The sequence below is a fragment of the Rousettus aegyptiacus genome, unplaced genomic scaffold (genome assembly GCF_014176215.1).
Source record: "Rousettus aegyptiacus isolate mRouAeg1 unplaced genomic scaffold, mRouAeg1.p scaffold_m13_p_3, whole genome shotgun sequence".
Taxonomy (NCBI): domain Eukaryota; kingdom Metazoa; phylum Chordata; class Mammalia; order Chiroptera; family Pteropodidae; genus Rousettus; species Rousettus aegyptiacus.
In genome coordinates this window covers 134,291,438-134,305,140 of record NW_023416306.1, presented here as the reverse complement: position 1 = coordinate 134,305,140, position 13,703 = coordinate 134,291,438, and the positions used below count along the sequence as shown (strand labels likewise).

The following is a 13,703-nucleotide window of genomic DNA, read 5'->3' as shown; positions in this document are numbered from 1 at the left end:
CTCTGTGGAATGTAGTCACTACCAATAACACTTCTTACTGTTGGGAAAGCTCTTGTGAAACATTTGTAAAGCACATAAAATGGTAAAAAGTGAAATATAGTAATTAAGATTTGTGTTCTATTGATTGTGTAGCTAAAGTAATTTTTCATTACTAACATAAGATTTAATAAGTGTAAGTAGTTAAAGATTCTGACTTGGCACTAGTCATTAGCATGTAATTGAACTAGTAAAAAAGATCAGTTAAAGCTGTGTTGATTACCACCTTATCTTTGAAAGGCAATTAAAGACCTCAATCATTGCAACAAGATTTGATTGTGCAGCCTTTATTGGACATTGATCTTTCAGCAAAGTGCAGTTACATTTTCCATTAATTTACAGTAACACAGTTTAACTCTGATATCCTAGACTGTTGACCCAGGTGAGATGTAATGCTAAGTACTTGTTTAGGTTAAGATGCCCCAAACGTCATTACTGTCTGAATGGTAAGGCCTGAAAAAAAGTAGATACCTGATCTAGTAGCTTTAGGATAAGGTTTCTGTTATCTGCATTACCTTTTAAATGAAATGAAACCAAGATCCTTGTCTTTATGTCACCCTGCTCATTCAAGTATCATTCATTCTTTAAGAGCTGAGTTATTTTATGAATTACAGATGTTCTGTGATTATAGTTTTGAGTGAATATAAACGACACGAAATGTACATTAAAATACTTCAATTTTACTAACATCAATAATTAAAATATTAGTGACTAAATATGTGATGAAAAATTATGACTATATTTAATTTGGTATGTTAAGACATTAGCACTGCGAAACTATAGATTTTTATATTAGCAACTTTATGCTCCCATCTGTATTACTGCACTTTTATGGTGGTTCACAACACAACGTATACAGGAACTAAGAATTTTGATGAGAAATTTCTTCTAATACTGAATAATTGATTTGTATAGAAATAACAATAGAAGAGATGCAAGATTTTATACTAAAACCGCACCTTCATTAAAAAATAGTTTTGCCTGGATTATTTTAAAGACAAAATCTCATTAAAGTAGTATAAGCAGAAAAGCTGTTTTTGGTTGTTTCATTACAAAAACTCTTGATATTCAGATGGGTAGGGTCGTCTTGGAACCCTGCTTGCCATCTCAAGCATAACCAGCATGTGCACAGACACACTCACAAGATGCCTTCAATGTGTCTGTCCTCTTTCTTCCTCTCACATTGTTTTTAAATTTTTATTAATGAAGTCTTTTAGATATTAATATATATGGAACAAAAGGATGAGAATTACAAAAACAGCTTTTCTAAAATAAAAGTAAAACTGACATTTGCTTACAAGCATATTCATGATACATTTTAAGGTAGAAAGGTTCCTTGTTTTGCCCTTCTCAGCTTACAGGTGGAAAAATAAGACACAAAGGAGTAGAGTTATTAGCCTGAGGTCAAAGAGTAAGACAGCTCTGATACTAAAAATAGAATCAATCTCTTGAGTTTCAGCATTTATGCTCTACCTCTTTTAGGCCATAATGCTTCGATGTAATATCCAACTTGGAAAAAAAAATAAACAAACCATGACTATTCAACAATGAACATTTTTTTCAGACTAAAAGGTTCATAAGACTTAATAAGTCCAATGAATGATATTTTAATATTTGAACCATACCCTTAGCCATCACTGAGTTCATTCTTCACCATGATCAACTCCATGAGAGCAAGAGGTCTATTGATTTTCATGTAATACAAGAAAATATTACATTTGCTTAATTGTTACACAGCACATCAGACAAGAAATCAAGGTTCTATTTAATGCTGCAAGCAGCAGAGAATTACAGAGATCAATAGGGTTGTTTGTCAAAGATGTTCTCCAAGGAGACTTACCTATCACTATATGAACATGAAGTCACACTGACGATAGCTATTGAAAAACAGGTAAGCAGAGTCAGCAGTACAAATTATCAGAAATCAAATGGGCCAGTGTGGAAAGAAGTGCAACTCTACTGAAAAGCTGTGTTTAGTCTGGTAATTAAAAACCATTTTATCAGCCTTGTGTTGAGACCAAACCTTTACAATAAGAAGTATTGACAAGACCAGCAATGAATGAGCAGTATTTGACTTAAAATTTATGAGCTATAGTTATTTAACTTTGTCCATTACAGAGGAAATCAGTTCTAGCCTTCTTTGCAAAATGCTAATAGTCAGTTTTATTATTAATGAAGCTTAATGTAACACTGTCTCCTTTGTGTAAGCCATTCATTTAACTAGTGTCAAGTATATTCTTCTGGACTAAATATATTGGCATAAGTACTTCTTTGATTAAAGTGTTACTTAGAATTGGTTTTAGACAAGTGAACACTACATATGTTTGAAGAACAGTTCACTCTTCACTCTCTGTAGCTTATTTAAAATGACTACCTTTAACAAAGCCAGTTTGTATTGCTTCATGATTCTGTGCTTTCACCTCAGTCACTTCCACTCATTCTCTACTGATTTGCCAGAAGCAAGCACTCAAATGCTGGTTAGATTGAATTTTATATTTTGCTACAAAAATGTGTAAATGTTATAGAGTATCAACAGCACATTAACATAAAATGATATATAATGTATGTTTGTAATTATGGGAGAGGTCATAAATCTTAAACACCCATTGGTTTAGAAATTAAATAGTTCTACTTAGTTCTCCCTAAATTACTCCAAATTTCTGAAATTTACCATTCGTCTGGGTATTTTGTAACTACCCCCAAGGATAATTTTTTTTAATGACTTTGCTTTCAAAAATGCAATTAACTTAATAAAATTCTAATGCAAAAATGCCATCAGGTCTTTAAAATTTCAGCCCACTTCGCATTGCCAATAAGTCTATGGATATGTACCATTTCAGCTAATTGCTTTTATAAACAGTTATCAAATTTATTTTTCTGGGTCTTTCTAGATGGTATTCTTACAGCTTTGTGAGCATGCTATTTTAACTTTTAATAAGTCTTAACTTCATCTTGTTGCATTTACATTAACCACTTATTATTGTACTTTAAAAAGTAGTTGGTATTGGATTCTTTATGCAATAAGAAGTTTCCACATCATACCCAGACCTGTCGTCCAGGTAAATGGCACAAGGGCTTTAACACATTTCCATTTAAAATCTTAGCAACTGAATGGTTTAGGTTTCGGATTGCAGTTAGAATTAGCATCAGTTTTGGATCTGTCAATGATATATATTCTCTCTACCATATATCCTAAAATCCTTCACTTTTTCCAGTGTTATATAAAAGATTTTCCCCTTTCTTCTTTGTGTGGGTTTTATAGTTTCTTTAAAGATAATTTGTTAATACCTAACTGTAGGATCTATATATATTATAATCAATTTTTATTTGTAATCTACTTCTAGGAAAAAATTGGTATAAGTTTCATGTGTTTTGAGTTACCATAGGCTGAAGAGAATATGTAATCTATAACGATGTATGAAAAGCTTTGCCTCTTGAGGGTAATGATTCATCCTAAAATATCAGACATCATAAAAAGAACAAGGTGTTTACAGAAGTTTTATTTTAAAGGATCAAAAATAAATATTGCATGTACACACTAGAGAAAATCCACTAATATTTATGCTCTCCAATGCACACTATCAATACATGGCACCTTCATCTTCTTTATTTAGAAAATAAACTGTTATTGGTCCGTAACTGGTATGCACAGTCTCTGTGACTCGAGCAAATAACCAGGAGCCAAGTCCATATAACAAAGTTGGAATACCTAAAAAACAAATGAATTTGTTACTTATGAACATCGGTATTTATTAATCATGCACTCATATATTTGTCATGGTACGACTTACATAGCATTCTTTAGCAATGTCAACAAATTATAAAGTTATAAAAATATTAGTAAATATTGACTCAAAGATCTCGATTTCATCTGTTTGTGGAATATAGTAACAACTGTGTGACCCTAGAGATTTTTAAAACTATAGATATGACTGGTACAAATTTTACTTCAAAGCAATTTATAAGCACTAATTCATTACCTCCAAGTTATTATGTAATAATTCTATATTTTTTCACAAATAAGCAAACAGAATACTCATTAATTTAGTTGTAGATACTCCTGGTTATTGGGCTTAAATTATTAGGTCAACTTTACTATACTTTACGTTAGACAGTAACACTGATGGCTAAAGTAATTTTTTTGTACAATTTAAACTGGGTCAAATAGCTGTCTTCAAAATGAAGGCAAAGCCTAACTCTAAGGAAGATTTTAGTACAACAGTCAGGAGAAAGAAACAATCCCATTAGTATTTTCACAACTGATTTGAAAACGAATAGGTATAAAGTGGACTCCAAAAACATGTTTCTTCCTTGGAATATTTCCATTTGATTTTGCTATTATATTTGAGATTGTCATTTGTGACACATGAAACTAAACATATACTACCCTGAGACATGGATTAAGCCTACATATGCGTATGATACTATGTTGGAAATAAACTTTAACAATTTTTATCTTTAAAATACTTATTTAAAAGTAACCATTAACATAATAAAAGCATATAAAACCAAAGGCACATGAATCAATAACATATATGCTCTACAGAAGTATTTTATTGCTGCTGTGTAGGAGTTAGACAGAAAATAACAACTGAAAAGAGTCGTCCATTTGGAATATCACTTTCTAGTTAACAGGGAAATCAGTACGAACTCAGGACTAATCACATTGCTAATTTTTTTCTTATTTTTCTGCAAAAGTATATCTGCTATGTTATGGTCTTTTTGAGTGAATAAGTGCAGTGAACTACTTTGTACTTATTCCCTGAAGCTGCATTCCAGCCACTGTGATGCCAAAGATTAATCAGGATAAGCATCACTAGCTGGCAATGAGAAGAGGCAAAAATGCCCATTCAGGCTGGCACATCTCTATTTTTAGGAATATACTGGGTCAAAGCTTGTCACTATCACAGGGTTCCTTAGAACTCCTATGAAACCTTTTACAGTTTATTACCTTTTTTGCGCTGGTAATACCCCCAAAGAATCTCTAAATGCCCAAGGGGATGTCACGCAAAAAAAAAAACAAAAAAAAAATCCATAAAAGTAACAACATAAAGCTATTTATAAATCATTTAACCAAAAAGGGAAAAAAAGGCAAGTAGGGCCTGGGGTGAGGGAGTGGACAAGAACAAGACAGGTAGAAGTGAGTGAAGAGTAGAGGGAACAGTTGAAATAAAAAATAAATTTAAAATACGATATCACAGTTTCAAAAGCTGAAAATCCGTGGAGTGAGGAAAACAGGCTCTAGAAATCATTATTACTTTTCTAAATATACTGAGAGTAAAGTATACCAGATATGCCAATTAAACCAATTCTAAAACAAATTTAAGGAATAGCTGGTGACAATAAAAATTTTGTTTGCTTTACAGTATTTATCAATTTTCAGTTAAATATTGATACTTTTTAAATCAAACAAATGGTCAATATTTATTCAGCTAAAATGGAGGACTGATCAAAGATCACTAGCTTAATAATTATATTATCTCTTATTAAGAAACAACTAAGAACCAGTAATGCTGTTTGATAGGGGATGGAGTTGGGATATAGGCATCAGAAAGTCTATTCTTCTGCAGTCACTTTAATGGAGTCAGGCTAATACACTATATGGGATTTGCCACTTATATAATTCACACATTTTTTAAAAAATATAATTTTCTTTATTGCACATATGCTTTGAAGTCTTTAAGAATCCATGAAAAATTAAACTTTTTCCAGACTGAAACATAACATCAAAATGAAAATGAAAGTCAGTTCTTTGGATATTAATTCATTTTGAGTCATCTGAACAGTAGGTAAACCACTGTCAAATTAAGTACTTAAAAAAAAAAATTAGAACTTTGTAGCAAGTCTCCAATTACTCATTCATTCTATGGTGGGTTGCTTTTCTTAAATCTCTCTACTTCCCAGCAGGATTCTCAGACTGATAAACCATCAGTAAAATGTCAGCTGCCATTGAAGAAAAGGCAGAGGAGAAAGAACAAATGGGTAAGAGAGAAATTTTTATTATTTACAAAATTGAAAAATGAATTATTCTGATCATTTCTAATTTGGAAGGAAAGAAGACAAATAAAATCCTGAGTATTTTTATTAATGGAACATGTACTTCAGCATCCAGAAGGGCAACAGTACACTACGGAATAGGAAACAATTCTATTATCTAATTCACATTCTCTACCTTCAGACAAAAATGCAAAGTAAACATTACCAAACTGGTGAATATACTCTTAAATAAGTCCAAAAATAAATTCCCTTTATCAGTATAAGCTAAGTTATATTAAAGCATGCATGAGCAGGACATTTTCCGTTTTGTTTAACTTAAAACACTTGGTCCCATCTAAGCAAGATTTTTAGAATTTCTAAAAAACCACAAAAACCAATCACTCTTCACCTTCTCTTCCACATTAAAAAAAACTACAACTGTTGTTTCTTTCAGCAAAAGGTTTTACTTTTCTTTGTGAGAATGTTTTGGGATCCTACTTTGGATTTCTATTTAAAAGAGAAGCCCCTAACCATCAGGTGTTCCTAAAGTATTAGGTTTCAAATGGTGAAAACTTTTTTAAAGAATGCATTTGGCTCATGTTATACTTTCTGTCTGGTTATATTTTTCCCAACGTATCACTCTTTACATTTGGGAAGAATGATTTTTTCCCCCTGATTTGGAAAAATGTTAAAATAAACTTTAAAAAAAACCTTATTCTTGAATCTAGTCATCACTCCAGTCTTTCCAAATAATTTTGAATTGAATTTTCTAAGTCACCTTACCCTCTCAACTTTGTATCAACCTCAAAATTAGTGGGCATGCTCCATATCAGAGGTCCCCTGGACCAGTACCTGTCTGTGGCCTGTTAGGAACCTGGCCACACAGCAGTAGATGAACAAGCAAAGCTTCATCTGTATCTGCAGTCGCTCCCCAGCATTCGCTAGCATCAATGCCTCACTCCACTTCACATTATCAGGCATTAGTTTCTCATAGGAGCACCAGTCCCTGGTGCCAAAAAGGTTGGGACCACTGCTCTATACAGTCCATCAGCCACATAATAAGACATTTTTTTAAAAGGATTACACATTGCTAAATGATCTTCCCCTTATTGGACTGAACCCAGGACAGTCTCAGTGGAGCAATGGTTCAAAAGCCCCATGACTGACATATGTGAGTTATTATAAGCAAAAATACACATATTTAAATTTAATGAGCTATCAGACTATATAACACTAGTACAGCTGCTTTAGCTTTAACTCTGGTCTTAACTGGTTAGGTAACATGATTCAGCTCCCACGTTTAGATTTTGAATTACTGAAATCCGGATTAATTTGATATCAGCTAGTAACAGGTTAAAAACATCTTGAGGTCTATTTTTCACTGACCTATATATAAAAGATACACCCATGTCAATGTTCATCCCTCTTTTGTCATTAATCAAAAGAAAATAAACATCCAGCAAGAATAAATACTCTCGGAATATTTCCATGAAAACCTACAAATATTAGAGGCAGAGTCTTTTAAGTATCTTTTAGTCTTAGCACTTGAGGCAGCTAATATGACTGGTGAAAATCTTTAGTGCTTTTAGTAAAAGGAACTTGCTGGGATTTCATATAAAGAAAACAAACTTAAAAAATGGTTCCAGTTTTTAGAATAGGAACGTACACACAAAGTGATGTTTATGAGAAAGAATCCTGTCCTGCGATAACGCATTTTTTTAACTTCAGAGCCACTTTGCGCTTACACCCTCCTTACTGCCCAATGCAGGGTCCTCCCATGCCAGTTCAGGGCCGCAAGAAGTGAGCATGTAATGCTCCCTCCACAGGGGTAATGCAGTATAGGCTTGTGGGTAGATCCCACTTTCCGGGGCGGGGGACAAGGGGACAATTCAGTAGCAACAACTTGGCTTTGATAAGCACCTACTGGGTGGTGAATACAAAAGATCAGAGCCAAGGCCAGTGTTAGAAGGGTGCAGCGTGGCAGTGTCTGGGAAATCCGACAGCAAGGGGCGAACTGTGTGTAGCCCGAGCACCGAGGCCAACCTGCACTGGGAGCCACGTGGTCTGACCATGGGCCGGGGTCTTGATCTCCAAGCGAAAACGTTTGTCAGGGTGCTTTCAAAACTGGGACCATTGGTGGGCCATGCTTCACCGGCCCGGGCCACTCACCGAGGTTGACGACCTTGAGCGCCGTGAAGAACCGGTCCTGCCGGGCCAGGTCCTGCCAGGGAGCCTTGGAGCAGTGGTATTTGATGAAGGGGAAGCAGCCGGTGCGCAGAACGTGGTAGTTGGCGCCCTGCACGGGCCAGTTGAAGTGCGAGAGGCCGAACTGGTCGTTGCGGACGGCGCTGTAGGGCACGCAGAAGGAGGTCCAGTACGGCAGGCGCCGCTGCAGCAGGTGCCGCGTCAGCACCTCGGAGGCACGGGGCTTTGGGTGGGAGGCGGCGCCCGAGGCCCAGGGCCCGCACAGCAGCAGTCGGAGCGCGGCCTCGTGGGCCCTCCGCAGGGCCTCCATGGCCGGCCCGGGCCGCGTCCTCCGCCCGTCGGCCGCCGTGGGGGCGCGCGCCGCTGGGGGCGGGGTCGCCAGAGCGCGCGCGCGCGCCCGTTCCAAGGAGCTAACAGCGGGGACGCCCAACGGGCGCCGCGTGGGCGCGCGAGAGCCCCACCGGGCGCAGCGGCGCGTGCGCACGAAGATCCCGCGGCCTCCCGCGGAGCGAGCGGAGGGGGTCGCATCAGAGATTCGCGCAGGGTGCGCAGAGGAGGTGGTTAAATCATCATGCGTGACCTCGTGTAGTAGCAGTTAACCGTGGGGCTGGTCTTAAAAAACTGGTTGGGTAACATGGTTCAGGTTTTATCACTTTGAGTATCAGGAAAATTAAGGCTTAAAATAACCGCCCCTAGTAAGTGGCAGAACTCATACCCAGGTCTGTCTTCTAAGTCCTGGCTTAACTGAAATCTTTAGGTTGGTCTTGTTGAGATGCTTGAGGTGTCTTCAGAAAATGAGTTAAAAGCCAAGCCCCAGATTTACATTGGCTAGTAAAGTCAGGGAGAATTATTATGTTAGGTCATCACTGTCGTGTTCCCTCTTTAAGTCTCAGACATTTCGAGATAAAAAGTTTATTTTTTAAAAAGTCCCACTTTTCTCTGTGCAGTGCCTAGATGGGTACCACAACCTCTCTCCTAAAAGCCTCGTGAATGCCGGACCAGAAGTGTTTTAGTTAGAAATCCTTATAATCCTCAGTCTCCTTTATCAATCCATTACATATCAATCTATGTATAATGTGTCTGGAAAGCACTGGATGTAAATGAGATAATTATGTGTAAGCAGCATATAACAATTACTATTATTGCTGTTGAAACTCATGAGGAATGTAAGATAGTGTGACACTATCTAGTGTAAGATAGTCACACTATCTTACATTCTTACATTCTCCAGTTTTTATTGATTAATTCAACAAACAATGATTAAGCACCTGCTACCATGTGCCAAATCTTGAGGGGCCTTGTAGTCATGCAAATAATTTGAGCTTTATCTTTTGGGATTCCCTATCAGATAATAGTTTTAAAAAGCTTTTAGATGGAGCCATTTAGGTAGTTAGATTGGCACAGAAGTGCCTGGACAGGAGTCAGGGAGGTGATTCAGTACTTTGATTTTCAAATTAAATTTTAGAAAGCTTTGGAGTCCTTTGTCACAGAACCTCAACATATAAAGTGAATGAAAATGTGTTTTATTACTAAGCATTTATAAGTTCAAATTTTTAACGTTAGTTTTAGGTAAATAAAACAAAGAGTCTGGTTTAGCCAAAAAATAAAAATTTAAAAAATTTTAAAAAAAGGAATTTATTTGAAAGGAATGGGTAGCTAAAATGATAAATAAGAAGTCTGCAGAACCAAGCTCAGAATGTATTTTCTGGCCCCACTGCCACTGGATTCTTGACCCTGCTTTCTGTGCTAGAAAAATTTTGAAGTTGGGGGTTATGGACAACAGTTGCAGTTATAGCAGCCTCGGGACAATTTATTTCTTTTTTTCTCTGTTTTGGTTGTATACTACCAAGAATATCCTAATACCTCCAGAGAAGTAGATGCTAATAAGAGTGATTTTCAAATGATTCACCTTGAAATCTTGAAATCAATTACAAAGATTGTAGGAGGAGATTAATTTTGAGATCCACACTGAAATGACAATCTCAAATCAGTGTTAGGGCAGTTTTGCAATATGTTAAATTTTGGCATTTATCTCTTTTAGCAATATAAAAATCTTTTTTTAAAAAAATGAAATTTGAATCAAACATTTGTGGAGCCTCTGAAGTATGTCTCAGAAACCCTAGGTTCTATAGCATCAAAGGTCAAAGTCACTGATAAAGAGAAACAGGGATTTAGATTTAGACAAGTTTCACTACATTCTCTCATGAAGCCTTGGGAAAAGGGCTAAGGCTGGGGTCCCCAACCCTTGGGCCGCAGACTGGTACCAGTCCATGGCCTGTTAGGAACTGGGCCGCACAGCAGGAGGTGAGTGAGCACAGGTTCATCTATATTTGCAGCTGCTCCCCAGTGCTAGCATTACTTCCTCAGCTCCACCGCAGGTCATCAGGTGTTAGATTCTCATAGGTGCACCAGTTCCTGATGCCAAAAAGATTGGGGACCATAGGCTAGGGAACTGAAGGATTTCTGTTGGAAGATGCCCTCTTGGAAAAGCCTCATCAGTGATGGGGGTTCCCCTAATCCAAGGCCCTTTGAGTATCTCCCTCTCTTTTCTGAGGTGGGAAATTCCTCCAAAGAGAGCAGATATTTGGTGGACCACACCCAAGTATTCAAAAGTGTTTGAATGAAATATTACCCTAATCTAAAGATACAGAGCTGGAGAACGTGACTCCTAGGTATCTCTTCTGACTAAGATTATATGGTGGCACTTCCATAATAGAAATGACATAATTTATCAAAACTTCACAACTCAGATCAGATACTTGATTTTCTTTTCAGTTCTACTTCTTTATGGCCTTGAAACAAAGAGAAGTTGATATTCAAAAGCCTAAGTCAAAGTTTAAAAAATATTGTGTCCAATAAATAAGAGTTAAATACATGAATATCTAGTTTTCCACAAAGCAAGGAGAAGTGCATATCCCTTAGAATCCCTTTAAATAACTACAATGAGTGATACTGTGTACAGCACTTAGCATGTGCCTGGATAATATCATGCTGCTCCTTAGAAAGAAGGTATTTAGCCTTCTTGTTTTTGTTTTAAAGGCACCTAAGACATTGCAGATGTTCAGAACATGTTAAAAATGAGTTCTACAAAATTGATAAATTGGAATATACTAAAATTAAGAATTATTGTTCATATAAAGGCACTATTAAGACAGTAAAAAAGTAATCCACGGAGTGGGAGAAGTATTTGTGATACATATATCCATCAAGACACTTGAATCTAGAACAAATCATTAAAAAAAGACAATCCAGTAGAAAGATGGACAAAGTATATGAATGGACTTCATAAAGAAGAACATCTAGATGTCCAATAAACATGTGAAATAGTGCTTAATTTCAATTATCATCTAATAAATGGAAATTAAAACTATAATGCAATAACATCATACACCCACCAAAGTGGCTAAAGCAGAAAAGATGGAAAGTACTAAGTGTCGGTGAGGATATGCAGCAGCTAGAACTTTTATACACTGTTGGCAACCACTTTGGAAAAATTTTTGGTAGTATATATCACTGCTGAATATACAGGCATACCTTATTGTTTCATACTTCACTTTGTTGCACTTCACACGAGTTGCTTTTTTACACATTGAAGGCAAGACCTTCTACCAGCAAAGAGATTACGACTCCCAGATTGTAGTGATCTGGAACCAAACCCACAATATCTCTGAGGTATGCCTGTATGTATACCGTATGATGCAGCCATACCACTCCTAGGTATATATTTGTACCAGTGTGCTTAGGCTGCCATAACAAAATCCACAGAGATTTATTTCTCACAGTCTAGAAACTGCAAAGTCCAAGATCTAGATGCCAGCTGACTGGGTTGTTGGTGAGAGTTCTCTTTCTGGCTCGCAGCTCCATCTTGCTATATTCTTCCATAGCAGAGAGAGCTAGTTCTGGTGTCTGTCTCTTCCTCTTCTATTTAGGGCACCAGCCCTACCAGATTAGGGCCCCACCCTTATGACCTCATTCAACCTTTATCACTTCTTCATGTACTCTACCTCCAAATACAGGACTGCCTGCCCCGGCAGAGGTTACCTGTAACGCCCTGAGAAATAAACATGCAATGGTGTACAGGCAAAAAAAAAAAAAAATTAAGACTTCAACATATTAGGACTTCAACATATGAATTTTGAGGGGACACAAACATTCAGTCCATAACAATACCCAACAGAAATTGTGTGCATGTGTTTTCCAAAAGACATGTACTAAACTATTCAAAGCAGCACTACTCATATTTGTAATATTCAACCTGGAAATTTCTCAAATGCCTATCAATGATAGAGTAGATAGACAAATTGTGGCATGTTCACATGATGGAATGCTGTACAGCAATGAGAAGGAATGACCTAGAATCATGCGTAACAAGCGTGAATCTCACAAACATAAGAGTGAAAGAAGCCAGAAATTAAAGTTCTTACTACATGATTTCATTTCATTTCTATAAACTAAAAAACTGGCCACAACTTACTTATGCTATTAAGAGGCAGGATAGTGGTAACCAGAGCAGTATGAGGAGACTTCTGGGGGACTAGGATTATTCCCTCTTCTCTCTCTGTCTCTCTCTCCCCCTTTCCCTCTCCCTCCCCTTTTATTTCTTTAGCTTTAAAAAAAAATAGAAACTTTGTGTTTTTTAGAGTAGTTTTAGGCTCACAACAAAACTAAGAGGAAGGTAATAGAGATTTCTCATACATCCCCTGCCTCTTGCATGCCTCCTTCATTATCAACCAACATTTCCCATCAGAGTGATACATTTGTTAGAATTGATGAACCAACAAATTATTCTTTCTTGATCTGGATTCTAGTTAAATGGATGTGTTCAGTTTGTGAAAATTATTTTTACTGAGCACATATGACATGTGTTCTATATGTATATAATACTTCAATGAAAAGTTTGAAAAAGACATTGAGTTCTACAGATACAATCATATATTAACACATCCTATTATTAGTGTTTAGGAAGAAGTATGTACAGAGAACATATATAGTGGATATTACCCAAACATGATCAAACACACACAGAGTACGTATTCTCATGTTGTTTTTATAGCCTTACTGTGAGATCCTGATTTACTCGCATGTTTATAATAGTGTGATTTAAGAGAGAATAGAGTAGTAGGCTTTTAGATTTTAATTCAATGCTTGTCTGGGGAGAATTATGGGCAACATACTGGCTGCATATGTCAACATGCTGGTAAAAGATAAAGAACTTATGAAAAAGGGATAGAAATGTTTATATTTGGGATTTTATTTCCAATTTGAGGCTTAGGGACTTTTGGTTAAAAGAAAGAAAGACTATGGAGATGATTTATATTACAGCATGCTTTGGAACTTAAAAACAGATACCCAAAAGAGCCACCCAAATCTACTAGGAACCCAAGGCTGCTTAATGGCTCAGTGCCCTCTAAGCCAAGTTCAACACCAGAGGAGGTGGTGGCGAGTTACCCCTGCAGCTGGATGAATGTTCATTAATTCTCTCCACT

At 36.7% G+C, this 13,703-nt stretch overlaps 1 protein-coding gene across 1 annotated transcript; it reads right to left on the bottom strand.

The window, feature by feature from the left end:
* Window positions 1–307: 307 nt before the first annotated feature.
* CUNH15orf61 (chromosome unknown C15orf61 homolog) lies at window positions 308–8,575 on the bottom strand. The gene is made up of 2 exons (XM_016140989.2): window positions 8,182–8,575; window positions 308–3,745 (listed from the first exon to the last, which is right to left on the bottom strand). Exons 1-2 carry the CDS (start codon window positions 8,525–8,527, stop codon window positions 3,618–3,620), a joined length of 474 nt encoding a protein of 157 aa, XP_015996475.1. The 5' UTR covers window positions 8,528–8,575; the 3' UTR covers window positions 308–3,617.
* Between the last annotated feature and the right edge of the window lie 5,128 nt (window positions 8,576–13,703).

Excerpts from the sequence above, each read along its gene's own strand:
- CUNH15orf61 (XM_016140989.2), bottom strand. The coding sequence starts at position 8,527 with ATGGAGGCCCTGCGGAGGGCCCACGAGGCCGCGCTCCGACTGCTGCTG. Across the intron at positions 3,746-8,181 it reads GCTCAAGGTCGTCAACCTCG|GTATTCCAACTTTGTTATAT; the intron begins GTGAGTGGCCCG and ends TTTGTTTTTTAG.